Source organism: Amblyomma mixtum, chromosome 2 (assembly GCF_055824585.1).
Source record: "Amblyomma mixtum isolate Tamu chromosome 2, ASM5582458v1, whole genome shotgun sequence".
Classification (NCBI taxonomy): domain Eukaryota; kingdom Metazoa; phylum Arthropoda; class Arachnida; order Ixodida; family Ixodidae; genus Amblyomma; species Amblyomma mixtum.
In genome coordinates, this window is record NC_143013.1 from 175,591,383 (window position 1) to 175,616,767 (window position 25,385).

The window sequence follows — 25,385 nt, forward strand, 5'->3', positions numbered from 1 at the left end:
GCTGTGTCGACGCAACACTGGCCAAATTGCGCAAGGAGGGCGACCAGGTGGGCCGCATGATACGCGGGGTTTCCAATAAGTGCGGCGGGTTAGGGTGCAAAGATGCCTTGCGGCTCGCGCACGCATTCGTAACCAGTCGAGCCTTGTACTCGACTCCTTACCTCCACCTGCGCAAATGTGACGAGAAAGCCCTTGAGGTGGTTCTCCGCATGATTTGAAAGCGTGCTCTAGACCTTCCGGTCACTACGTCCAACCAGCGCTTCCTGAGTCTCGGTCAACACCTTCGTGGAGCTCCGATAAGCACACTTGGCAAACCACTACACAAGGCTCTCAAAGACGCCGTCGGGTCGCCGCCTGCTTGCCCGATTTCACATCCACCATACAACACTGACGAAAGAACGCGTTCGCATCCCCGAAATCTGCAGATACGCCCAGCACGTACTCCCACTTCTGGCCAACATGACACGAGACGACCATAGTGGCCGGCGCCCCGCGCGGGCGGGAGCCTTGGCACGGTACTATGGAAACAAACGCGGAGCATTTTACGCAGAAACTCCGGCCCACACCATGCGGGTTGGTATACGGCTGCAGTCGTCCACCAAAACACCGCAGTGAACACCCTTACGTTGAAGGCACAAGACATTACTCATGCGGAAGAGATGGCAACCGCGCTCGCCGCCGCCGATCAGGACTCGCCGGTCATCATTGCCGACACGCGAGGGGCCTGCAGGAACTTCGAAAGGGGCTTTATTCCCTATTTGGCATAGCGAATACTCTAGCATAGCAATTATCTCGGAGCTCTCGCGTCCCGCCAAATAGTATAGACTCTCGAGTCTCGAATAGCATAGACTCTCGGGTCTCGAGGGCAACGAAGCGGCCGACGAGGCTGCCCGCGCGCTCACTCTCCGAGCATCGCCTTCGACTCCCCCCGATGTGGACTCCAACGCCAATCCGATATTTACCTTTAAGGAAATCATCCAATATTACCAATTCGGGCCTGCAATCTTTCCTAATCCCTGCAAGGGCCTCACGAAGGCGGAGGAACGCGTACTGCTTCGCCTTTATACTAAAACATTCACTGCTGTGCACGGCAGTCATCAAACATATCGACCCTGCGTACAAAGGGGAGTGCCCGGACTGTAGGGAAAAGTCATCAAATATTTGCCATATTGTGTGGGCATGCCAATCGACCCCGCACGTTCTCCATATCCCCAACCCTACCCGGGAGGACTGGCAGACGGTCCCGCTCGGCTGCTCTGACCTGGCAAGCCAGAAGGCCCTGGTCGGGCGTGCCCGAGCAGCAGCTACAACCAATGGGCCCCTGTAATGAGCAGCCCATCTAGCGTTTGTAAGGAACTCCCCATTTAGGACCGCTCCACTCGCTCTCAGTACATAATTTAAATATAAAGTTTTTCAGCCTGTCAGTCAAGGGTAGCAGGTGGCGACCGGGAGTCAGGAGGTGGATGAGCTAGGGCAAGTTTTATGGATAAAGAGGCCACAGCAGGCGCAGGAGAGAATTAATTGGAGAGATATGGAAGAGACCTTCGCCCTGCATTGGGCAGAGTTAGGCTGATGATGATGATCTGAGCTACAAAGCACCCTTGCTCGCTGATTAAAAAGTCCACTCAATATTCCCCTGTAACACGAGCAGTTTGAATGCTTAGTTAGTTATTGAGCCTCGACATGAATCGGGGTCGACGCTGTGCGCCACGGAGGCTTTCAGTGACCATTGAGATGAGTGGGGATCAAGTCAGTGGGGGTCGCGAATGAGCATTCAGAACTCAGGGGCCCCTGAGAGCAGTGTCGCACGCTTTTAACGTTAGAACAAATGATAGAAAAAAGACAAAACGAAAAATAATTTTTTTACTTCATTACCAAATATTTATACGCAGACATTCTGGGCAAGTTCATTTTTTAACGCGTAGTTGTTTATCAACGCAATTTTCTCAGATATCGTAATATTTCACAAAAATGCCAATATAGCCGCAAGTCTCTCCTCGGAATGCTCGAATTTTATTGCTTTTATTGTTTTCGCCGTCGTTTAGAACGTCCCTCTGAGTTTTTATGCGTCACAAATAATCGATGCGACAGGATGAAGTTTAAAAGAAATATCCTTAATCATTATTCATATCATTAAGCATTAAGAAATATTAATAATTTCAATTTTTACTTAACACTACGTTAGAATAGTCCACAGCTGCCTGACAATATATTTGAGGGCCACAAAACCTCGACTTGGATGCACAAATTTTACTCGGTAGCAAAAATTACAGCTCTGCACATAGTACAGTGGTCAGGTGCGAACAAACCGGCTCTGCTTTTGTCCTGAGTGCAGCAGTGTTCCACCCGTTTTGAAGGGGCCATGATAGATATTTTCGCGCACACCCTGCTTATTGGATTTAATTCCCAACTCATGAAATCACAGTTCCCCCAAGCTACAGTTGATTATGTGCGGTGGATATTTTTAAAACCAATTTTTTGTTTCGTTTTTTTTTTTGCAAACTGCATGCTGATCCGGCAACCTCTGATCGCTGTCGTCACAAGGGCAGACCCGCCCCGCGTCGTCAGCTACGCGCTTTTGGCTGCTGAGGTGCTTTGCATGCTCACCATGGACGGCGATCGCTCGAGAAGTTTTTCGTTTTTTAGCTTAGCGAAATAAAACGCATTTTTCCTGTTTTCTTTTCGGAAGCCTTCAGCTTGTGATGCTTCGGATCGCTAAGGTCGCGTGCATGCATTCAATGATGTGCGCCGAATAAGGCGTGGCGTTCTTTCCCTCGTTACCAAGTTCTTGCCCGTACTCTTTGGGTCGATAAAACTCGAATTATCACAACCGGGCACTAGAGTAAGCTTGCGACACGGAAGGAGAAAGAGAAAAGTGCCGAATGCGATGGCTTCCCCGCGGCATGTGTGCGTCTGTAAGTCGAAACTGCATTCCTTTCAGCTCTTATAACCCTTTCACAGAACCATTGCCTGCTGGCAAAACCGAACGCGATTCGTAGTTCCCCAGGAATGCGACGATTAGAACAACTACTGAGGTCGGTTACTTAGCTGTGCACGAACAGGAATGCTAGTTTGCTGGTCCTGAAACGCAACGTGGGCTGTCCTTATCTCCAATGGCATCCAATCATGCTGAGATGTTCCGAAATATATAGTTTTACTGGTTTACACACTGCGGTAAGGCTGCAGCAAACGCCGATGATGCTATCGCCTGCTTGGGAAACGCTTAGCGTAGGACCGGCGCTCCTCGAATTGTTGCTTGTTCTGATTTTACCCGTCCTTGATTTTAAATCACTGTACCTGACAATACCTTCGGACACCATTTGCATAAATGAAAACAGCAAAACTTGTTGTTCACAGTCGACGCCTGCGACTGCTGCAGGCTGCCTCCAGTTGATACGCTCTGCATATCGGGTCACATCGGCACTTCTAACTTATTCTGCACGCGTCCTGCGATGTAGAGAGTCGTCGCTTTGAGCTCACTGTAGGCAAAACTGCACTGGGCTACTATTTTCATGCACTCAAACTTGTTACAGCTAGCGAAATCGCACTGAAGAATATTGCAGACTCGCTAAGCCTAGTCACAACCGGACCGCAGGGGTCCACCGCTGACCGAAATCTAAGATATGACAAAAACTCACCGCTGATTACCATTGAATTGTGAGGTATAAAATGCAGCCGCTCGTTTCACTTCTTTAGATGCGGATAAGGTACCCACGAGCGCAGTTTTTCAGGCAGTCGCCTCACCGGGCGTGATGCTTTTGCTCGGCCGCACAAGCCCAGGTGATGGCGGCGAGCGACCAGCAGCAGCGTCGTGCGGGGTTTTTTGCCCGTGTCGCTTGCTTCGCCGTTCGGTGCTATGCGCAGGCACTGATTTAAAGTACCCCCTTTGCCAAAAGTAACCGAGCCACAGTTTTTTGCTTCTCGACCGTATAATAGAGCCTTTGAGGCAGCCCTAAAGACCGAAAGATGTCAAAACGTGAGTACAAGGGTTCACTTACTTTGCACAGATTCATAGCTTAAGGGCTGCTATAAGTGCTTCGCTACGCAGCTACGAACCAACCCACCGTTGCCCGGTTACTTTTGGTAGAGGCTGTACATCTTCGCTGGTGCACGCATGTCGCGTATGTCGCCTTGGCAAGCATAAGGTCCGAGAAGTTTTAAAAGTTTTAAGTTGATGGAATGCCATAGCAGCTATCCCCCCACCACACTAAAGCTCACTACTCCCATACGCGGTCGTTGGTCGTGTTAGCGTTGTAGTTGGTCTAGCGCGACAAACCGGTGCATCAGCGACCGCGTCTGCGTACCGACCAGCCCACCGACAGTCCATAGGTGTCGCATCGGCCTGGTGTGACCTTACCTTTACTATACAGAAGAAAACTACTTTACTGTTATCGCTTTTACGAAGCCAGTCAGTCGTATATTAGAGATGACTGCTAGTTCGATCACCAGGGGACAAGAGAGCTCGCTGTGCACATTGCAGCAACAATAGCAGACGACTTTGCTCCATGTATGCCCTTGTGACGTCATGAGAGCATTCAATATGGCGGTCGCTGCCTGTGGGAGGACTTTTCTAGTCTCAGTTTCAATCGCATTTTTTTTTTTGGAAAATACAGTGCGTCCTGGGCACCGAAGTTTTGTAAATTCAGTCATAGGCTCTTGAATTAGTTGCTGAAGTACAAAACTGCAGTATGAAGAATGGCCATCTCAAAGCCCCTTGAATACTTTTTTCGTGCTTCCCGAAAGCCGAGGTCAAGGACTGCCTCACAAATGCGGCAAGTGTAGCACCTACGAATGTTATCAAGGTGCCCACTGATCTGTGGCAGCTTAGCCGGCGAAAACTGAATTCTTTTGAACGAAGTGCCCATCCTTGCCTATCAGCGACCTCTCATCACTGGCTGTGGATTGTGCCGGACTGTGAATTATTTGAAATAGCTTTTTCTGAAGATGCAATGAATTAAAATAACACTTCCTCTAACATTCGCCTGGCTTCACTGCTATTCCACGTCATGTATCAGTCAGTATTGCTGCCCCTACCCCAATCTGCTACCCCTACCCCAATCTACCCAATCTGCTGCCCCTACCCCAGTCTACCAAAATCTGCTACCCCTACCCCGATCTCATGCTCACAACTCAGTGATCACTTAAAGTAGCCGTGTAGTCTGTGGTACAGCTGGATGGCTGCCGAAAATGTCGATCGCGATTGACTCAGTGGGCACTGAAATAGCACTCGTGACAGGTGTTAGTCGACTTCTCCGAGTGTCCTGTGAGCTTTGGTTGTGCAAATAGTAGCAACAGTTGTGTCTTGATTCCAAAGATTATATTTTGATAAAGATGTGTTGTATGTTTTTTTGCTGTCCCCATTAAGTCATATCACGCGTACTGAATTAACGAAAGTCACTGAGCTTTATCACGATGCGTTACCATGAGCAAAGCCGGCTGAGCAGTAAGAGCCTTTCATTTCACCGGCCTTTACGCTGCGGTTAAACATTTGGGACAGATGTGTAAAGTTCTCGCGCTCGGATACACGACGAGATAACAGAGTCTCTAGATTTTTTCGAAGTATGTATGCTTCACTAGAAAATGAAGGCTTGGGCGGTCATTTTTATCTCTAGTGCTTGCGGCGGTAAATCGCTGCCCATGGCGACCTCGCCACTTTCGCGTCTTTGGAAAACTATGAGAAAAAATCTGCAAAAAGGTAGCCCGACTGAATTTCTACTATCAACTATATTACAATAAATTAAACCTGGATCCTGACTTGTGCCTGCGACCTCCCGGAAGATGATAGCCTCCTATTAATCGCCCTCAGGTTTTTTTGACCTACATAACAAGAGTTGATGTTCTTAGCCGTTTTCTCCTTCCAAACAAATAGAGCCGACGCTAAGGTAGCGATCGAAGATCGAGCGTTGAGACTCCTAACATAGGTCACCTGTTAGAATCGCTGCCGCGAGCTAGACTCTAACTAGTAAGTTTATGCCGCACGAAACGCCAAATCGTATTCTACCACCCTGAACACTGCGCGACAAACGGTTAAGCCTCAATGTTTATATGAAGATTCATAAAGAGCTTGAATTGGGGTTACAAAGTCGCCGGTTCAAATCCTTGCCGTGAGCTAGGCTTGAACTTAACGAACAATTTTATGGTGTAAAAATCCCTGAATTGTATGATACAATACGGAACATTCTTCAGCAAAACGGTTGGCCCCCAAATTTTACATGAGCGTCAGGACTAAGTGGTCCAACTTTGAGGCCTGCCGGACAGGGATATACCGGGTGTTTCAGGGATGGTGATCAGTAATATTGCTACGACGAAGAGGAAGTGGAAGTCGAAGTGGTCTCTCGCGTGAAAGGGTCGCACGAAGAAGAAGAGGTTGCTGGTGCTTCCTGCTGGCGTTGGTGCTTCCTTATGCTCGCCGCTAGGAACTATTCACCGATTGCTTGTAAATAAATGTAAATAGTATTTCCCCAGTAACATCTTGGTGGAGGTGCGGCAAGACGGAACTACGCAGCGGACGCCACCTTCCACCCCCGACGTACCTTGCACGCCGCCGCTACCTTCCACGGCTTACAATCACGGAAGCTGCTCCTCCAGATTCGGCAGCATCAGTGTCCTCGGTGGTCCTCACTCACCCTCGGGATCCTGGGCCCTTCTGTGGGGACGACGACGCCGACGTTGAGACCTGGCTTCGCAAGTATGAACGGTGCAGCGCTAACAACCGGTGGGACCAAAGTTTCATGCTTGCGAACGTGGTTTTTTACCTTAAGGGCACGGCGCTGAAGTGGTATGATAGTAACGAAGAGACATTAACCAGTTGGGATGACTGTAAGCAGAAACTTATTGACCTTTTCGGCAAACCACTCGGCCGGCAGCTTGCCGCTAAAAGAGATCTTGCCAGTCGCGCCCAGTCATCCACGGAGTCCTACGTGTCCTATATTCAGGATGTGTTGAATTTGTGCTACACAGTCGATAAGGAGATGAGCGAGGCTGACAAAGTCGGACATGTGCTGAAGGGCATTGCAGACGATGCCTTCAATCTGCTCGTTTATAAGAACTGCGACAAGATTGCAGACATCGTAAAAGAATGCCGCCGCTTCGAGGACGCCAAAAGCCGACGGATCACCCAGCATATCGCACGCCTGCCCAACACGGCTGCGTCTTCGTCCTGCCAAGATCTTTGCCCACGGAACCAGAAGACCTCACCAGAGAACGTGACCCGTATCGTACGCCGTGAGCTTGAAGCCATTGCTCCGGCCTCCTTAGCAACACCTGCAGCCAACCAGCCCCTGCCCCTTCCACTTATTCAAGCCGTCGTGCGCCAGGAAATTGCTAACTTGGGTTTGACCTCTGTCGCCGCTCTTCATACTTCCCAAGTGCCCGAAGTCCCTCCACTATACCCTGTCCGGCCTGTTTACGCCGCTCCTCGACCGCGCAACCCCTCCGAGTGGCGTACGCCCGACGGCAGGCCTATCTGTTTCAACTGTTCCCGTGTCGGCCACATCGCCCGTCATTGCCGTAGTCGATGGTACTCCTCCCAGCGGACCCCTTACTCGACCCCACCTTATCGCCCCGACGCTGCAGACTCAAGCTCTTTCTCGCGACCCTTAGACACGTCAAGACCCACCACCGACGTCCCGCCGCCCCGCTTCAGCCGCTCACCATCTCCACAGCGCCGCCAGACCCGTTCGCCGCAACGACCGCGCGCTTCCTCTCCCGGCCCCTACGGACGATCACAGGCGGAAAACTAATTTCTGCAGCGTCCAGAGGTGATGCTGCAGATACGACCCGGCTCCAAAATCCTCGTTTAGTTCTTCGTGCCCCGCGCAATTTACTGACCATACAAGTCGATGGCGTGGCCGTCTCTGCTCTGGTTGACACGGGCGCCCACATTTCTGTGATGAGTTCCGACCTACGACGCCGCCTCCGCAAAGTACTGACGCCTGCTCCTACAGCCGTTGTACGAGTTGCCGATGGCACAACGTCCCCAGTCCTCGGCCTGTGTGCTGCTCGTGTGACGATTTCTGACCGCCAAACCACCGTGCTCTTTACCGTTCTGAATCAGTGCCCTCATGACATCATACTCGGCCTTGATTTCCTTAGTGAGCACGCAGCCCTTATTGACTGTGCTACAAGTGTTGTTGAGTTGGACCTACCGTACCTCTCAGAACCACCTGCCCCAGTTGTGCACCGTCTCTGTACTGCCGAGTTCACCCGCTTACCACCTGAAGCCGCTACTTACGTATTGTTTAAATCTGTTCCACCTCTTCCTAACGGCCAGTATCTCATCACCCCTGTCCTTGATTTGCCCGTCACAAAGAATGTTGTCCTTGCCCATACGGTTGTCGCAGTCTCGGCAAACAGCGCGTGGTTACCTGTTCTCAACTTCAGTACGCACGTCCAGACGCTTCCTCAAGGCATGTGCCTCTCCACGCTGTCCCCTACCGATGAATACGTGATCTCTGCAGTAACAAATTGTGTATCGTCCTCTCCGGACGATCATGTCACAGCTCTTTCGAGACCTGACCACTTTGCCAATATGATCGCTTCAGATCTCTCTGCCGACCAAGCCGAGGCGCTTACCCATCTTCTGACATCTTTTCAGGACATATTTGACTTCAATGACCGCCCTTTAGCTCGTACGACTTTTGTGAAGCATCGTATCAACACTGGTGACGCCACTCCTCTGCACCGCCGGCCTTATAGGGTGTCCAGTTCCGAACGCCAAGTGATACAACAGGAAGTCGAAAAGATGCTCGCTAAGGACATAATCGAACCGTCGTCCAGTCCTTGGGCCTCTCCAGTCGTCCTTGTTAAAAAGAAAGACGGCAGTTGGCGTTTCTGCGTCGGCTACCGCCACCTGAACCGCATCACAAGAAGAGACGTCTACCCACTCCCCAGGATCGATGACGCTCTCGACTGTCTCCACGGATCTCAATACTTTTCTTCCATTGACCTTCGTTCCGGTTATTGGCAAATCGCCGTTGACGAGCAAGACCGCGAAAAGACAGCTTTCGTCACACCTGACGGTTTATACCAGTTCAAAGTGATGCCGTTCGGACTTTGTAATGCACCAGCTACTTTCGAACGGATGATGGACTCACTCCTTCGCGGATTTAAGTGGACTACGTGTCTTTGCTACCTTGACGATGTTGTTGTCTTCTCGCCCACATTTGCCTCGCACCTTGAACGTCTCAAGAGTATCCTGACTGTCTTTCGTACGGCTGGGCTCCAGCTCAACTTGTCCAAATGCCAATTCGGGCGCCGGCAACTCACCATTCTGGGACATCTCGTCGATGCCTCCGGTGTACGTCCTGATCCATCTAAAATTGCAGCGGTGCAACAGTTCCCTCGCCCAAATTCTCAGAAAGACGTGCGCAGTTTTCTTGGGCTGTGCTCCTACTTTCGCCGTTTTATTCAAGATTTTGCCCTTATCGCTCGTCCCCTCACTCACCTCCTGAAGACGGACACAGACTTTACCTGGGGCTCTGATCAACAAAATGCGTTTTCCACGCTTGTCCGGCTGCTGACATCATCCCCGATTCTGGCACATTTTAATCCCGCGGCCCCTACTGAACTCCGCACGGACGCCTGTGGCTACGGGATCGGAGCCGTGCTGGCTCAACGCTCCCGGGGCCCACACCACGTGGTTGCGTATGCTAGCCGTCTGCTTTCACCTGCCGAGCGAAACTACTCCATTACGGAACGTGAGTGCCTCGCTCTGGTTTGGGCTGTAGCTAAATTCCGGCCATACTTGTTCGGGCGTGTTTTTTCTGTTGTCACGGACCACCACGCCCTATGCTGGCTGTCCTCGCTGAAAGACCCTTCTGGGAGTCTTGGCCGCTGGGCGCTACGCCTTCGGGAATATTCGTACACTGTCGTGTACAAGTCTGGACGTCTCCATCAAGACGCTGATTGCCTGTCTTGGTACCCTGTCGAGCCACCTGCTCTCAGTGACACTGACGATATCCCTTCCCTGTTTGGCATTTCTGATCTACACAACATCGCCGAGGAGCAGCGCAAAGACCCATATTTGCAAACCATCATCGAGGGTCTCAGCTCTGGAAGCTTGAAGCGCTCCCTGCAGCTCTTCGTTACTCAAAATGACATTCTCTATCGCCGCAACTTCCGTCCTGACGGGCCCTCACTCCTTCTAGTCATTCCCCAGCAGCTGCGGTCTTCTATAATTGCAGAACTCCATGACCTGCCTGCAGCTGGCCACCTTGGTGTGGCCCGAACTTACGACCGCATACGGCGCCGTTTCTTTTGGCCTGGATTATACCGTACAGTCCGGCATTACGTCACCAATTGCGACCTTTGTCAGCGCAGAAAGAAGCCTTCGGCACCACCTCCTGGTCTTCTGCATCCTATAGACGTGCCTGTGGAGCCTTTCCACCGTGTAGGGCTCGATCTCCTCGGACCATTCCCGACCTCGGATTCCGGAAATCAGTGGATCGCAGTAGCCACAGACTATGCCACTCGGTATGCGATCACCCGTGCGCTGCCTACGAGCTGCGCGACCGATGTCGCTGACTTTCTTTTGCACAGTCTTATTCTACAACATGGTACCCCTCGTCAATTACTCACAGACCGCGGACGCTATTTCCTGTCCAGAGTTGTAGACGACATCCTGCGTTCGTGTTCTACCAAGCATAAGATGGCCACAGCATACCACCCACAGACAAACGGGCTAACCGAGCGTTTGAATCGAACATTAACAGACATGTTGTCTATGTACGTCTCCCCCGACCACAAAGACTGGGATCTCGCCTTGCCGTATGTGACGTTCGCTTACAACACCTCCAGGCATGACACAACTGGTTACTCTCCGTTCTATCTCTTATACGGCAGACACGCCGTCCTGCCATTGGACACACTCGTGCCATCCGCTGACCGTCCCGTCACCGCCTTCGCCCGGGACGCCATTGCCCAAGCTGAAGACGCTCGCCAAATCGCCCGAACTCGGCTCCAAGCGTCCCAACAAGCGCAGAAGTCATTGTACGATAATCGCCATCGTCATGTCACCTTCGAACCGGGGTCGCTCGTTCTTCTGTGGTCTCCTTCCCGTCGCGTCGGTCTCTCTGAAAAACTTTTGTCTCCCTACCATGGTCCTTATCGTGTTGTGCGTCAGGTCACCGATGTCACGTATGAAGTTGCTCCTCATACACCTGCATCCTCTTCATGTCCACCACCCACCGACATTGTTCACGTTATGCGCCTCAAGCCCTACCACGCCGCTCCTTTATCACCGGCCTAACGCCGGGACGGCGCCCCTGCCGCCGGGGGTCATGCTACGACGAAGAGGAAGTGGAAGTCGAAGTGGTCTCTCGCGTGAAAGGGTCGCACGAAGAAGAAGAGGTTGCTGGTGCTTCCTGCTGGCGTTGGTGCTTCCTGATGCTCGCCGCTAGGAACTATTCACCGATTGCTTGTAAATAAATGTAAATAGTATTTCCCCGTAACAATATTTAAAAGTAGGCAAGGCAATGACACTTCCATAAAGCCAATGGGGACATTTTTTTGAAGACGATTGCCGCGGTGCCTGTTGAGAGGTGGTAAACGCGTGGATTGCTCAAAACTCCCCGAGCCAAGCTCGAACAAGTCAATCCAGAAATACAATATCGCAGCGCGATTCAGGCAGCTGGTTGCGGCCGGTTGCTCGCACTTTCCTGGGGCTGGCGACCGCTATCTCGATCCAAGCTTTGTAAATAATGGTGATTAACTGCTCCCTCGCTGCATTCGCTCTTGATTTTCTAAGTATTTACGGAATCGACACACTCGCTTTTGCATTTTGATGTGTTTGTGGATGTAGCATGGTGCATAGTGGCGAGCGGCGCGACTGCGTAGCAGCTGCCCAAGGCGCTTGCTCGACAAACAAAAGCGTAAATGGTTTTTGACAAATAACAAATTTTTAAAGGAACCATCAGTAGTTACAATCGATTTTCAAAAAGTGATTTTAGGCATCAGCGGCAGTTAACGGAAGGTAACGGCCTCCGTGTGCTCCGGGAGCCGGGCTTAACGCTGTTTTGCCTCTTCTATCGCTGGTAAAACTCGTTCTTTTCCACTACTTTACCATGTCCACCGTCCCGTTCGTTTTTCTGGTTGTTGTTGTTCAGCCGCGGCCCGTGTGAGAGCTGTCGTGGTGTCTATTATACGGTCCCTTGCCCTAATTCTCAAGTTTGTTTCGGGCCTCCTCGTTTGTTCTGTGTCCTTATATGGACGAAGTCGATTCATTGTAAGCCTGCCCTGACGAAGGGAATACCATTCCCGAAATTGTTGGCGAAATAAACCTTAAAAGAACAGTCGCGTTTGTCGTAATGCTATACCTAAACTAGTAATCTAGGCCATTGGAATCCCTACTTAATATATATACCGGATTCAGATTATTTGGTTGAGAGCTTTGGTGCTCGGGAATCACAATGCTGGCTGTTGTTATTTTGTTCCATTATTTAACCACATTGTTTACCATAGCAACAGCAGAGCTACGATTTGCGTAATAAGGTAAAACTATGAGGCCCGAAATGAAAGTAGAGCTTGACGCTCAGGAGCAATAATGGAATGGAATAACCTGCATTCACAACTATTTGTAGACACCTCATGAACAAAGAGTTCGGTGAAAAAGTTGGAAGCGTATGTTGTCTATGTTGTAGTCTAAGCGTATGTTGTAATCTCCTGATTGGTATTTTTTTATTAAACCTCGCATTATTTATTCCGCTGCATCCCAACCTCTATGCTGTGTAGCTTGGAAATTGTTGCTTTGTATTCCTGTTTTATTTATCCGATTCCCACCCTGCAACAGCCCGTATAGGCTAACAGTATTTAGATAAATTTAAAAAAACGTTGCAGGGTCTGCACATGATGACAGAGTGCCGGATAGCATAATGATCCTTGCACAAAATGAATAATAAAATTCAATGTTTACCAGTCCTGCGTGCAATAAGCTTCCATTCACGTGCGGTACAGTTGTTATTAACGCAACAAAATTAAAGTCAATTCCGGTTCCTTTGTGAATAACTGCGTAGATCGTGTGCGGTAGTCTGTAATATACGCCCAGTTCTTATTCCTTGCGCTTTTTTTTTCAGGTTAGCACAATAAACACGAACACTGACAGTGCCGAGGCACTAAAGAAGGCACTGGGAGAACTGAAGCCCCTTGCGGCTGCAGCCGGCATTGTAAGTTCAATAGGAAGTTACAGTATAAGTCCCTCAAAGAGGGCTTGCGTATGTTATGAAGCGCTGTGTAGCGCGGCATGAGATTGCTGTGGTGTGTGCTTCTCCAGCAATCAATCGCCCCAAGAAACGTTTTAGTGCGCAGGTCTTGTGCGCCCGCAAGTGGTTTGCGCGGCATCTTTTGTTGTGGCCGTTGATGAACCTAAAAACACAAACACATGCGTACCACGCGGGCGTATAGACTGCCGCTGCTCACTCAGAGGTGGCGCCAGATTAGCACGCGCCGTAGCGGGCCGAAAGTCGGCGTGGCGCGTAAGATATCACGCCGGCGGACGTTGCAGAAAGGCCCGCAAGGTTGGAAAAACCACCCTTGGTTCCACTTGGAGAACGCGTAATGAACAGTGCCTTCTCCACTTCGCTCGCGCACGGCGGCGCCCAGTCGCCTCGGCGGGAAGCCGCGGCAGGAGATTGAAAGAGCGCTTGTACTGTAGACGTTATGTGTGTGTGTACACGCCTGCTTTGGCGCGAGTTGACGAAGACACGCTGCACGCCCTATATATGAAGGACCTCTACCGCCGCCGGTCAGCCCTTGCCGCAGTTCCAGCATCGAACAAGCGCGCAAAAAATCAAGACGCCTAAACAGCTGCGCTCAACTCTACATTAGGAGAGGGAGAGAGAGATAACTTTTATTTTTCAGCTCAAGTCCGAGCCTTCTTACATTAGGAAGTGTTGCAATCATGGTGATTTTTTTTTATTTGCTGCATACTGACGTGGCATTCCTCGATCCTTCAGCGTGAATTGCGAACAGCGATCTGCGGCTTTGGCGGCTGTATGCAGGGGCTTAAAAGGATGCATGGGCTTCAAACAAAATGAAGGGTAAAGCAATTCTCACACATGTTTGCGTTTAAGGCAAGGGACCATCAAAGCGATAACGCTCTTTGCGGTCCATCGATAGCGCAGTGCCTCTCTTGCTGCTTGTTATTCTTGCGGCCGCTTCCCTCCCGACTTCGTAGTCCGTCGCGCACGTTGCGCTTCACGATAGGCGTCGGGCGCTGCTGGCTAACGGTGGGCAGCTGGTATTTTGGGTGTGCGTCCCGTTGAGAATCGGCCAGAAGTTCTTCTGTTTGTACAACTTGCTGTGGTGGTGGTGAAAAAATTGCCGACGATTAGGTTACTTCCTAATGCGAAATTTGAGCGTAGCTTATCAGCTGTTCCAGCTTTTCGATAGATTGAGATACAGAATTCGAGCAAGACATGTATGTGCAATTACAGACAACTTGTTGTTTTTGACACATCTTCCTTCTTCAAGAAACACTCCTCTAACAGTTCTTGATTGTCATGAAGGAAGCTTTGTGGTCGAAGAAATAGATGGGCATATGCTCGACTTGCTGCACCAAATGCCCGGTTCTCAAAGACGTGGCAAAGGCAAGTATTTCAAACGCAAGTATTTCGCGAGGTTGTGACAGCCGTGGGAGGCATTCTGAACGAGAGGAACCGGATTTTCTCTTGCCTAAGTGGTACGAAATTCCTGTTAGTTTTTATATATACATTAAAGTCCCCACCACAATGTCACCCTGGCAGGTGACAGTTAATGGTCGATAGGAGAGTTCGCTCACCGTTGTCAGCACTAACGCATGCAGCCCATATATCTCTGTCCCATCACCCCGCACACCTATGAGCGCGATTCGGGCGTCCGCTGACCCGGGGAGCCAGTTTTGCGCACTTCCTTTCCTTAAAATGACTGGAGTGTAAAACGTCAACGGCAACGTCAATGAACACAATGAACGGCGACGGCCTGTGGCTTGTGCGCCGCGTTTCTGGCAAAACGTTGTTAGTGCGTGCAGCCCACATCTCTCTCTCATCACCCCACGTACAAGCGTGATTCATGCGGGCACTAACCTAGCAGGGAACCAGTTATGCGCATTCCCTTTCCTTAAAATAATCTGAGTGTAAAACGCTCTCAACGCCAAAGGCAATGAACGCCGACGGCCTCTGGCTTCTGCGCCGCGTTTCTGGCACAACGTTGTCAGTGCGTGCAGCCCACATACCCGGGGTCATTTGACTCACACTGCAAATTCTGCGGGAAGAAGGCGGACCTGTGCCATATGCTATGGGCTTGCCAACGAAATCAGGCGGTCACTGTCAATAACCGGCCAACGCAGGTGCGTTGGGAGGCAGCTCTGACAAGCTCGAACGAAACGGGTCAAAGAAGAACTCATCGAAAGAGCGCGGACAGCAGCCTACGCCAATAGGGTTCCGGACTGAGAGCTCCACCCGCCGCTACAACCTCCTAAACAATTTCATTAAAATATTTTCACCACAACCACCACATCTCTCTCTCATAACCCCACGTTCCCCAAACCGAGGAACGCATCACTCGCTTGGAAAAACAACAATTGAAGACCTTATTGAAAATAAATAACAGATTATGATCGAGACGACAATCAAAAGCATGTCCGAATCAGTTATTAAACCCTTGATGGAAAACCTCGAACCTGTTCTAATAAGGATGCAAGCGCAGGAGATTAGAACTGACCGCAAACTTCAGGAGTTATCAGATGTTTCTCACAACAAGGGCACAAAGCTACAGGGTAAAATGGGAACTCATCGCCTGCTGAGCCCTCAGATAGATCTACAACCTGAGGGCGCACCACATGATGAGACCCATGTTTCTAGTATTCAGCATGGCTCCACTACCGAGACATAGACTTACCATCCTACAGTGAAACTGCAGAGGTCTAAAACGGAAGAGGGAAACATTACAGCAATACATAGACTCTCATCACCATGCGCCGCAAATAATAACCCTGTAAGAAGTGAACATGGAGGCTAAGATCAGAGGATACTCAACACGTCAAACAAATCCCTCGACATGCATGTTGGACCATAAATCTTGCAAGGCAACCACTGTAGACCTTAATCTAAACAGCGACATTGAATATACCTTCATAAAACTATTGCCACAGCACAGAAACAGCAAAGGCACCTATATACTGAATATACATATATAGTCGCCCCAAACAGCACCGCGTAGCGTTCGACGTGATCTTTCTTAAAGCCCTATGAGAAGCCCAAAAAGCTCCCCGAGCTGTAGTTGGTGACTTTAAAGCTTCGAGCCCCCTATGGGTATACCCCAGGGAAGACGCGAAAGGCAGAAAACTAGCATCCGCCATCGCTGACATGTCTCTGACCCACCTCACGGACCCGCAGCACCCGACTCAAGTCGACACCAGCATAACACGGGATACTTCCCCCGACCTCACGCTCGTCCGCAATGCCCACAACTATGAGTGGCTCAATACGGGAGAGACCCTAGGCTGCGGTCACTACGTGCTGGAGACCACCTTCGAAAGCACAAGCACAGCACACCACAAGGGCAAGCCAGAATTATAGACTGGGAGACATTCAGGAAGGACACCAAATTAGCTACATCGGAACAAATAACCAGCTGCGAAGATTGGGCGGCTTCCATTCTCGACCTTAAAGAAGAGCTCACAAAGTCCCTCGCCACCACGGAGGACCACCCAGCTGTTTACAACCACCTCCTAACCTTTGGGAAGCAAGACGTAGTCTTATAAAACGGTGGAAAAAACAAAGACACACTCGGAAACTAAGACTTCGAATAGCCAAGCTTACTATTCAAGCAGACGAATACCCATGGGACCTCGCTCGCACCAATTGGCTAATGAAGTGCAAATCCCTCAAAGGGAGCCTAGACACCAAGGCTACATGGAACCTTCTGCGATGCCTAATTGACCCTCCAAAAGCGAAGAGTGAACAACACAAATTTGCATCGAGCCTTACACAGCTTTCAAGGCAGGGATCACGAACTCGTGGATGAACTCACGCGTCGCCATATCTGCACCGCGAGAGACCCACAACCCTACAATAAGGAGTACCGTGGGGAACCGAACGAAGACCTAGATAGAGACTTCACTTTAGATGAAATCATTGCAGCACTAGCAGATATGCGCCGAGGGACAGCCCCGGGACAAGACAAAATTACGATCGGACTTCTGCCCAACCTCAGCACGGAGGCTCTGCAGCAACTCACGGATTACATAAACGAATGTTGGCGTACTGGTACCATTCCACAAGCATGGAAAACAGCCAATATACACTTTATCCCCAAACCTGGCAAGAAAATCAGCATCGAAAACCTGCGCCCCATATCCCTCACGTGGTGCGCAGGCAAACTCATGGAAAAGGCAGTCCACGCGCGTCTCTCCAATTATCTTGAGGACGATGAGCTACTACCACACACGATGTTTGGATTCAGGGCACACTTGTCCACCTATGATGTGCTTCTGCAACTCAAACGCGAAGTCATTGATCCCGCACGCAGAAATAGTGACCGAGCGCTTCTAACTCTCGACCTCACAGGAGCGTTTGACAACGTCAAGCACTCCATGATCCTAAACAACCTCCACGGCACTAACTGTGGCCCAGCGAGTTTACTCAAACATCTGCGATTTCCTTATGGACAGAACCGTAAACATTAGCACCGGCACAAAACAAACAACGCAAGTGAAGATGGGCACGAGAGGCACTCAGGCAGGGGTTAGTACTAGCCCGACTTCTCTAACATTGCACTCCTAAATCTGCCACCCCTTCTCAATCAGATACAGGGCATACGCCACGCCCTGTACGCTGATGATATAACCATCTGGACAACCACGGGAAGTATGGGAATGATGCAAGAACATCTACAAACAGCGGCAGCAATAGTTCAAAATTATGCACGGGCGTGTGGACTAACCTGCTCACCCGAAAAGTCTGAACTCATAGTCTTCCGTCAACGCAATAATCAGGACACCATCAAGATCCGCATTGACAACTCGTCCATCAAGAAAGTTCAGACACTGAAGATGCTGGGTCTGTACATAAATAACAACGGCAACAACCTCCTCACCCTCTAGAAACTACGGCTCGTAAACGAGCAAGTCGCCAGGATGATCGCCAGGTTAACACGGAAATCAGGGATGCGAGAAGAAGATACCCTGCGACTGGTGCAGGCTTTCGTCGTAAGCCGTGTCGTCTATGCAGCACCCTACCTCCGCCTCAAGAAGCGTGACATCAGGAACCTAGACGTCATAATCAGATCAGCCTACAAGAAGGCACTTGGCCTCCCTCTTGCGACATCGACGGACCGGCTGTTACGACTGGGAGTGCACAACACGATAGACGAGCTAATAGAGGCACACCTCACTGCGCAGGTAATACGGCTTTCCACTAGTCAGACTGGCCGACTAGTCCTCACTGATTTAAACATCAATTGCCCCCGACAGATATTCCAGCCTCATGGAGAGGACAATTCAAGGCAGCTCCACTACTCAGGAATATGCACCCCGATATTCACCAGTCAAGACGACAAACACGAACCCAAGCTATGAAAAGGCACTACGGCGAGCGCGAGGGCGTGTTCTATGTTGATGCTGCGGGTCCTCAGCAGGGAATGGCGGCCGTCGCGGTAGTGCACCAAAACAAAACAATGGACGGACGAGTACTGGCTAGCCAGGACATACTGGCTGCGAAAGAAGTGGCGATTGCTTTAGCTGCAACACACACTAGCTCGGAATATATTCTTACAGATTCACAAACAGCGTATCGCAATTACCTCGGGGGCAGGACTGCACCACTAGCAGCTAAAAATCCTGCAAGACAGCTACACCCGTGGCTACCAACCCACACACAAACATTTAATATGGGTACCAGGTCACCAGGGCATCCCAGGGAACGAGAGCGCACATGCCTCAGCCCGAGCATTTCTCCCCCGGGCACCCATTGCGGATGGCGTGGAACCTCCTACCCCACTACTAACTTACAACGACATACTTCAGCACTTAAGATTATCCCGTCGGGTATACCCTCCAACGGCTAAGACACTGGACAAAGGGGAGGAACTACACCTCCGAAAGCTAGAGACCAACACTTACAACAACCAACGAAGACTGCACGCAATAGACCCGGAGTCATTTGACTCACACTGCAAATTCTGTGGGGAGAAGGCGGACCTGTACTATATGGTATGGGCCTGCCAACGAAATCAGGCGTTCACTGTCAATAACCACCCAAGGCAGGAGGGGTGGGAGGCAGCTCTGACCTGCTCGGGCGAAGCGAGTGAAAAAGAACTCAAAGCCTACGCCAATGGGGTTCCGGACTGAGAGCTCCACCCGCCGCTACAACCTCCTAAACAGTTTCATTAAAATATTTTCACCGCCGCCAATATAAGCGCGATTGAGGCGTTCACTGACCAAGGGAGCCAGTTATGCGCACTTGCTTTCCTCAAAATGGCAGTGTTGTGAATGCCAACGCATTCAGCACACATCTGTCACTACCGCCACGTACCTTGGATGGATGGAAACAACTTTATTACACACACACACATAAATTCTTCCAGGGTGGCCCACTACTGGTCCAGGTGCCCACGGGCTTGTCCTTCACGTAAAGCCTGATCCACCAACCATTTTTGGCTGCTCGACTGAGCGGTCCGTAAAGCAGCCTTCCAGGAAGAATGAGTGGGATTGGGGATGGGGGGTACTGCCTTTGGGGAAGGACATTCCCAAAGGTAGTGGAAAAGTGTGGATCTGGGCACGCCACAGGTGTTACAATCAGGAGGAAAGGTGGGGTGAAAGCATGAGAGATGGTGGGGGAAATGAAGCAGCCTGTCTGTAATTGTCGCCATGTGGCGCTGGATGAGGGCGAAAAGGTACTGTGGGGTGGTGGCAGTGTCATGAGGCTGAGTTTGTAGAATGTGATGATTTGATGATATGTAGAGAGGACCGATGAGTACTGTTGCTCAGGGTCGGGTGCCTGATCTTCCGGGGTTCGGGAGGAGAGATCTCGGGCCAGCGCATGAACGCGCTCATTACCGTGGATCGAGGCATGCCCAGGGACCCACGACAGAGTAACTGGTCTGTCGAGAGAGGTGGCTATGGCAAGAATACGATGTGTTGCCGGCGTCGTCACGCCCTTTAGGTAGTGGCGGTACACGGCATGGGAATCTGTGCAAATTTCGGTTACGTTTTATTCAATGGTGGAGTGGGCCAGAGCAAGTGCGATGGCGGCTCCTTCCGCTTCTGCAGGCGAATTAGTTCGATAGCGGCGGCGGCCCCCACAGTGCCGTCTTCATAGGCCGCGACTGCCGTGAAATATCCTGGCTTCGAATTTTCTGCCGCGTCGACAGATAGGATATCGAGCAGTTGCTGTATGTTTTGGTGTAATAGCTCCCTCTTGCCTGCCGCCTACCCTTATGGAGACTAGCTTTCATATTGCGCGGTAGGGGGTTCTGATATATGTGATCCTGCGTGTGCAGAAAAATCATGTAAGGTGTAGGACGTATTGGGATGGGAATGGGTGGATGAGACGTAGCTGTCGCAGTAGGCGTTGTCCTGTTTCCGTGTGACTCAGGTGGACTATTTGGTTGGTGCGTTGATCCTCTATTAATTCGATCACTGCATTGTGGGTACCAGTGGCCAGGAGACGTTTCGTGCTAACCGTCCTTGCAAGACGTAGGGTGGAGGTGAAATCCGTGCGTATTCGGATGCCTGGCTGTTGTGTTTGCCGCTGAGTGAGTATATGTTAAGGCACAATTGAGGTGTCCACTGTTCTAATAGGGCAGTTATGCGCCTTTCATTTGCTTTCCAAACTTCTGCTCCATTGCTTTCGCAGCTGAAAACGCTTCTAAAGTTTCCAGTGCTGGTTACAACGGACAACGGCGACGGCCACGCCGAAACGCAGAAACTGGCGCCAAAGAGCTGCGCTCTAAAAATACTCGGATAGTTTGGCGGCCAGAAGACCATGCTACATGGTCGGTATCCTTAGACTGGGACGTCGCACGACGAGGCCCCGTTTCGGGGCCTCTTTATTAGAGCCCTTTGGGACTCCAGTGTGGAGCACGTGAGGAGGGCAGTCTCCTGTGCCTCTACCTCTACAGGGAAATGAGACGTCGGTTTCCGCCTCCGCACCCCGACTTGAATCGAGCGCAAGCCACCTTGCTCCGCAGGTTGCAGACACACTCCATCCTTGGCCATTCTAGACTTTCACTCATCACAGACTGGGAATACGACCCCGTCTGCCAAAATTGTTACCAGGGAGAAATCGCCATCCAGGCACACATCCTCTGGGGTTGCGCGGGAAATCCGCCCCCTCGAACCTTACTGCCCGCTCCCTCCGAAGAAGGATGGAACCAACTCCTCAGAAGGCCAGACAAGAGCATCCAACTGGAACTCATTTTGTGGGCCCAGGAAGTCGCCCCCACATGGGGCCCACACCAAGCCCACCTGCCCTAAATTCCGCTAATCTGTGGCAATAAAGTTGTTTCTCTCTCTCTCTCCCGTGCCTCTCGGGTGGGGTTGGAGGAAGGGGGAGGCGAGGATTCATTCATTATTCATTATTCAGTATTTTTTATTTACACCAAAAAGATGTGGGTAGGCACCGGAAAAAGCGAAAAAATTTTTGCTTGAAATGCGCCGGCGCCCCCCTGTATATGACACACAGCGAAACAGCACACAAAGTAATCACATATCAATTCATACTCTGTTAGTTTGTAGATGAAATACTATTAAGAAAACAAAAACAAAAATATACACATGGTACAGATCATTCTTCCACCATTCATTTACAATGACAAGTTATGAGAGGAGCCTGGTTGTGATGGAATGCAAGCTGCATTTTTCCAATTGTACGTTGCTGGTACAAAAGGTATTTAGAAGTCGTGGCATAGTGAAACACAACATCTGGCAACCGAATTGAGTTCTAGAACTTGGAACGTGCCAGAATTCTTGGTGCCGAAGTGTGTAAGTTGGTACATTGGCCTTAAGATCAGCTAGCTGCGGAAACACGTGCTGGTTATTATTGACACATTTCTTGTACTTAACACATTAACAGTAGTCATATAAATTATGTACAGGAACAATATTGTAACGTTTAAATAGTCCTTTAGTATGAGAATAATAGTTCATGTTCGCAATATAAAGGATTGAACTTTTTGCAAAAGGTATACTCTGCTAACATTCTTCTGAGCAGAATTTCCCCATACCAAAAAACAATAATTAAGATAAGAAAGAAACAAGGCGCTATAGGTCAAAATCTTAATAGAAATAGGAAGAAAATAGCGAAATCTAGCGAGTATCCCGGCACTTTTTCAAAGTTGTACTTCGACATGTTCAAAGTGGGCATCCCATGACATGTTTGCGTTAAAGTAAACACCTAAAGTTTTTATTGTCTCAACAAATGTTATTCGGCAATTTGCAAGGTATAATTCATAGTTTGTTGGCATCACACGTTGCCGTGGATGAAAACAGACAGCTTTTGCTTTTGATGTATTAATAAGTAGACAGTTTAGTTCACTCCATTTATTTAATGCTAACAGGGTGTCATTTACTGTGTGCACCAAAGACTGCATGTCACTACCTTGAAATAATAACGTAGTATCGTCTGCATAGATAACATATTTAGTGTCATTGCTTATGGAAGTAATGCCATTAATATACGAAATGAAAAGCAGTGGCCCCAGAATACTTCCTTGGGGTACACCTGTAGAAATATCCTCCATAGAGGATGTAGCGTTTCCAATGCTAACACACTGGACACGATACTGCAGATAGGACTTAAGCAGAAATAAGGATGTCCCACAGATTCCGTACAATTCCAGATTTTTAAACAGAGTTTCGTGATTGAGGCGTTCAAAAGCCTTTGAAAAATCAACGCAAATCCCTATGCGAAATTCTGAGTACATGCCCACACCATGTAAACGATATTGGAGATCGCTCCACAGTGCGGGCTGCGCCCATCTATGTTCGGATCAAAGTGTTCGGCTATGGCAGGAAATATAAGAGTTCCGGTCTTCAGGCGCCGCAGAGTTCGCTCCTCCCCTTTGCTCAGCCCCTCGGCAGAGGCCGGGTGGAGGCGGTGGCTGCCTCAGTAATGAATGAAGATTTCGGGGAACCGCAAAAGTGGCTTCTGAGCAAGGAGAGCTAGGATGAGGAGCCCGGTGTCTGAGCGCTCAGGCGGCCGCATCGGCAGCTTCATTGCCTCGTAGACCTTGGTGGCTAGGAGCACAGATTACTTTTGCGCGAGTTAAATCGGTGGGAGTCCGTCTTAGGATTTGGCAGGCAAGAGGGGATATTTCCCCATGAAGATAGTGTTCACAGGCCAGGCAAGAGTCTGTGATCACCGTTCCCGATTTTGCATCGGCGGCAACGAGAGCTATTGCAAATACGGCAGCCGTGCCAGGGCAGCCGTCACCAGTACCACGGCTGGCCGCCTTGTTATGTCCACGTAGTAGACGCCCTGTTTAGATCTATATTGCCTCTCAAGCGTGCGAACCCGCGCTTGTCAGCCTTTATGTGAAATCATGGCATGTCACACGAGAGCGGAGCGACTTAGAGCATATGGCGCCACAACACCGGGATGTTCTCCGTTCTCTCTGGTATGCCTGTTTGTTCGATGTGTAAGCGGTTTAGCAGGCGGAATCCAGGCGCCGTCTGCTAGAGCCGCGTATATTGGTTCATGAGGCGGGCCTCTCGCAACTCCTGATAGGAGTTTACCACCCCCAACGCCTTCAGTTTGGCGTTGAAGGAAGCCACCGTTTAGGTCCAGTGCTCGCTTTGTTGCTTACCTGATGATGGCGTCAATGCACTCGTCTTCTTGTTTGGTGATGCGTAGTTACGGCATGGCGTAGAGGATCCGGCTGGTTATGAAGGCTGGGTGAGCCGCAGCGCGTCCCCGCTCCGCAGACCACCCCGCTTGCTGGAAACGCGGTGGATCATGCGGTCTACCTGTCCGCCTACGCGCTTGTTTCGCTATAGTAGAGTCGGACCTAAGCCTGTTATTGATGAACAGACCCATTTACCGGAGCTCTGCCACTTCTCTGATCGGACCGCCCTAAAGAAAGAGGTGTAGAGACATGTTGTCCTTGTGATTTGCCCTGACACATGGAAGCTCTGATTTTGCGGGATCACATTAGAGACAACAGTCGGCAGCATATGCATCACTATGGAGGCGGCCTACTGAAGGCGCTCCTCCATCTCCCCAAGGCTCCCCTCGGTATTCCAGATTGTAACATCGTCTGCGTAAAGCGCGTGTTTTATGCCCTCCGCCTGAGCCGATTGGCCAGGGAGCTGCATAGTGGCGATGTTGAAACGGAGCTGCGATAACACCGCCCCCTGTGGTGTACCACGTGTACCCATAGCGTATGGGCCGTATTCCTCGTCCTCGATCCAGAGGAGTGCCTGACGCGCTGAGAGGAAGTCTGTGACATAAGCGAAGACCCTCGGCCCGCAGTCTGTGGTGTTCAAATTAGATAGTATGCTACCATTTTAAACATTGCCAAACACCGCCTTAAAACTGAGGGCGAGAATGGCCTTCTCATTTTGTTGTATGGCTGTGGGTCGTGCCATGTCCCGATGTAGTTGGCGTAGGACATCCTCTGTAGACATGTGCGGGTGGAACTCGAAAATAGTGTCTGCAAAGAGGCCCTTACCTTCCATGTATGGAAAGAGGCGATCTCGTACCATCGTCTCCATGAGCTTTCCCACACACGAGGTCAGTGAGATGGGTCTCAAGTTGTCCGTAGTCAAGGCTTTACCTGCTTTGGAAAGGAAAGTTACAAGCGATGTTTTCCATTTGGGAGGGAGTAGACACGCATCCCAGATAAGATTTATGTATTGTAGCAAATGAAGGTAGGTGAGTCCGAGGGGTTCGTCAACAGTTCCACTCTTATGCGATGCCGACCTGGTGCACACTTCGGTGTATTTTAGCTAGCACCGCTTTAAGGCCATGCAATGCAAATGGGTGTCTAGATCCTGATTTGGCTTCCTGGTGTACAGAGGGCAAAACGCATGTCTAGAACACGCTCTGAGCGTGTTTCGGGCGTATCACGCGATAACTAGCGATAACATATGGCTAAAATTCGTCTGGATGTAAACATTTGCTGTTAAACTCACAGAATTTCATCGTTATTTTTTGCCTTCTTGGTTGCAACGGCTTTGGGAGCTCTGGAACACAGAGTTTGGTTGTTCTAGGCATGTGTTTTGCCCTCTGTACGTGTACTCGAGCCCGACGGGTTCATTTGTGCGGCAGAGATACCTTTGGCACTAAGTGCCCGCAAGTTGTGCCGTCCTACCTTGGTACCCTTGCAGAGCCCACCGCAGCTATTTTTGCTCCTCCTCTTTTGTTTAGAGGTGTCGATGAGGCAGCGTAAGGGACGCGAAGCCCCTTCAAGCT

The 25,385-nt window shown here is 50.3% G+C and overlaps 1 protein-coding gene across 1 annotated transcript in view; it reads left to right on the forward strand.

The window, feature by feature from the left end:
• Positions 1-25,385, forward strand: part of LOC149361708 (uncharacterized) — a 173,264-nt gene that overhangs the window by 117,265 nt on the left and 30,614 nt on the right. Inside the window, exon 15 of the mRNA XM_089567465.1 lies at positions 13,071-13,160. Within this exon, the coding sequence (XP_089423591.1) occupies positions 13,071-13,160 (90 nt within the window). The remainder of the gene's footprint in view (positions 1-13,070; positions 13,161-25,385) is intronic.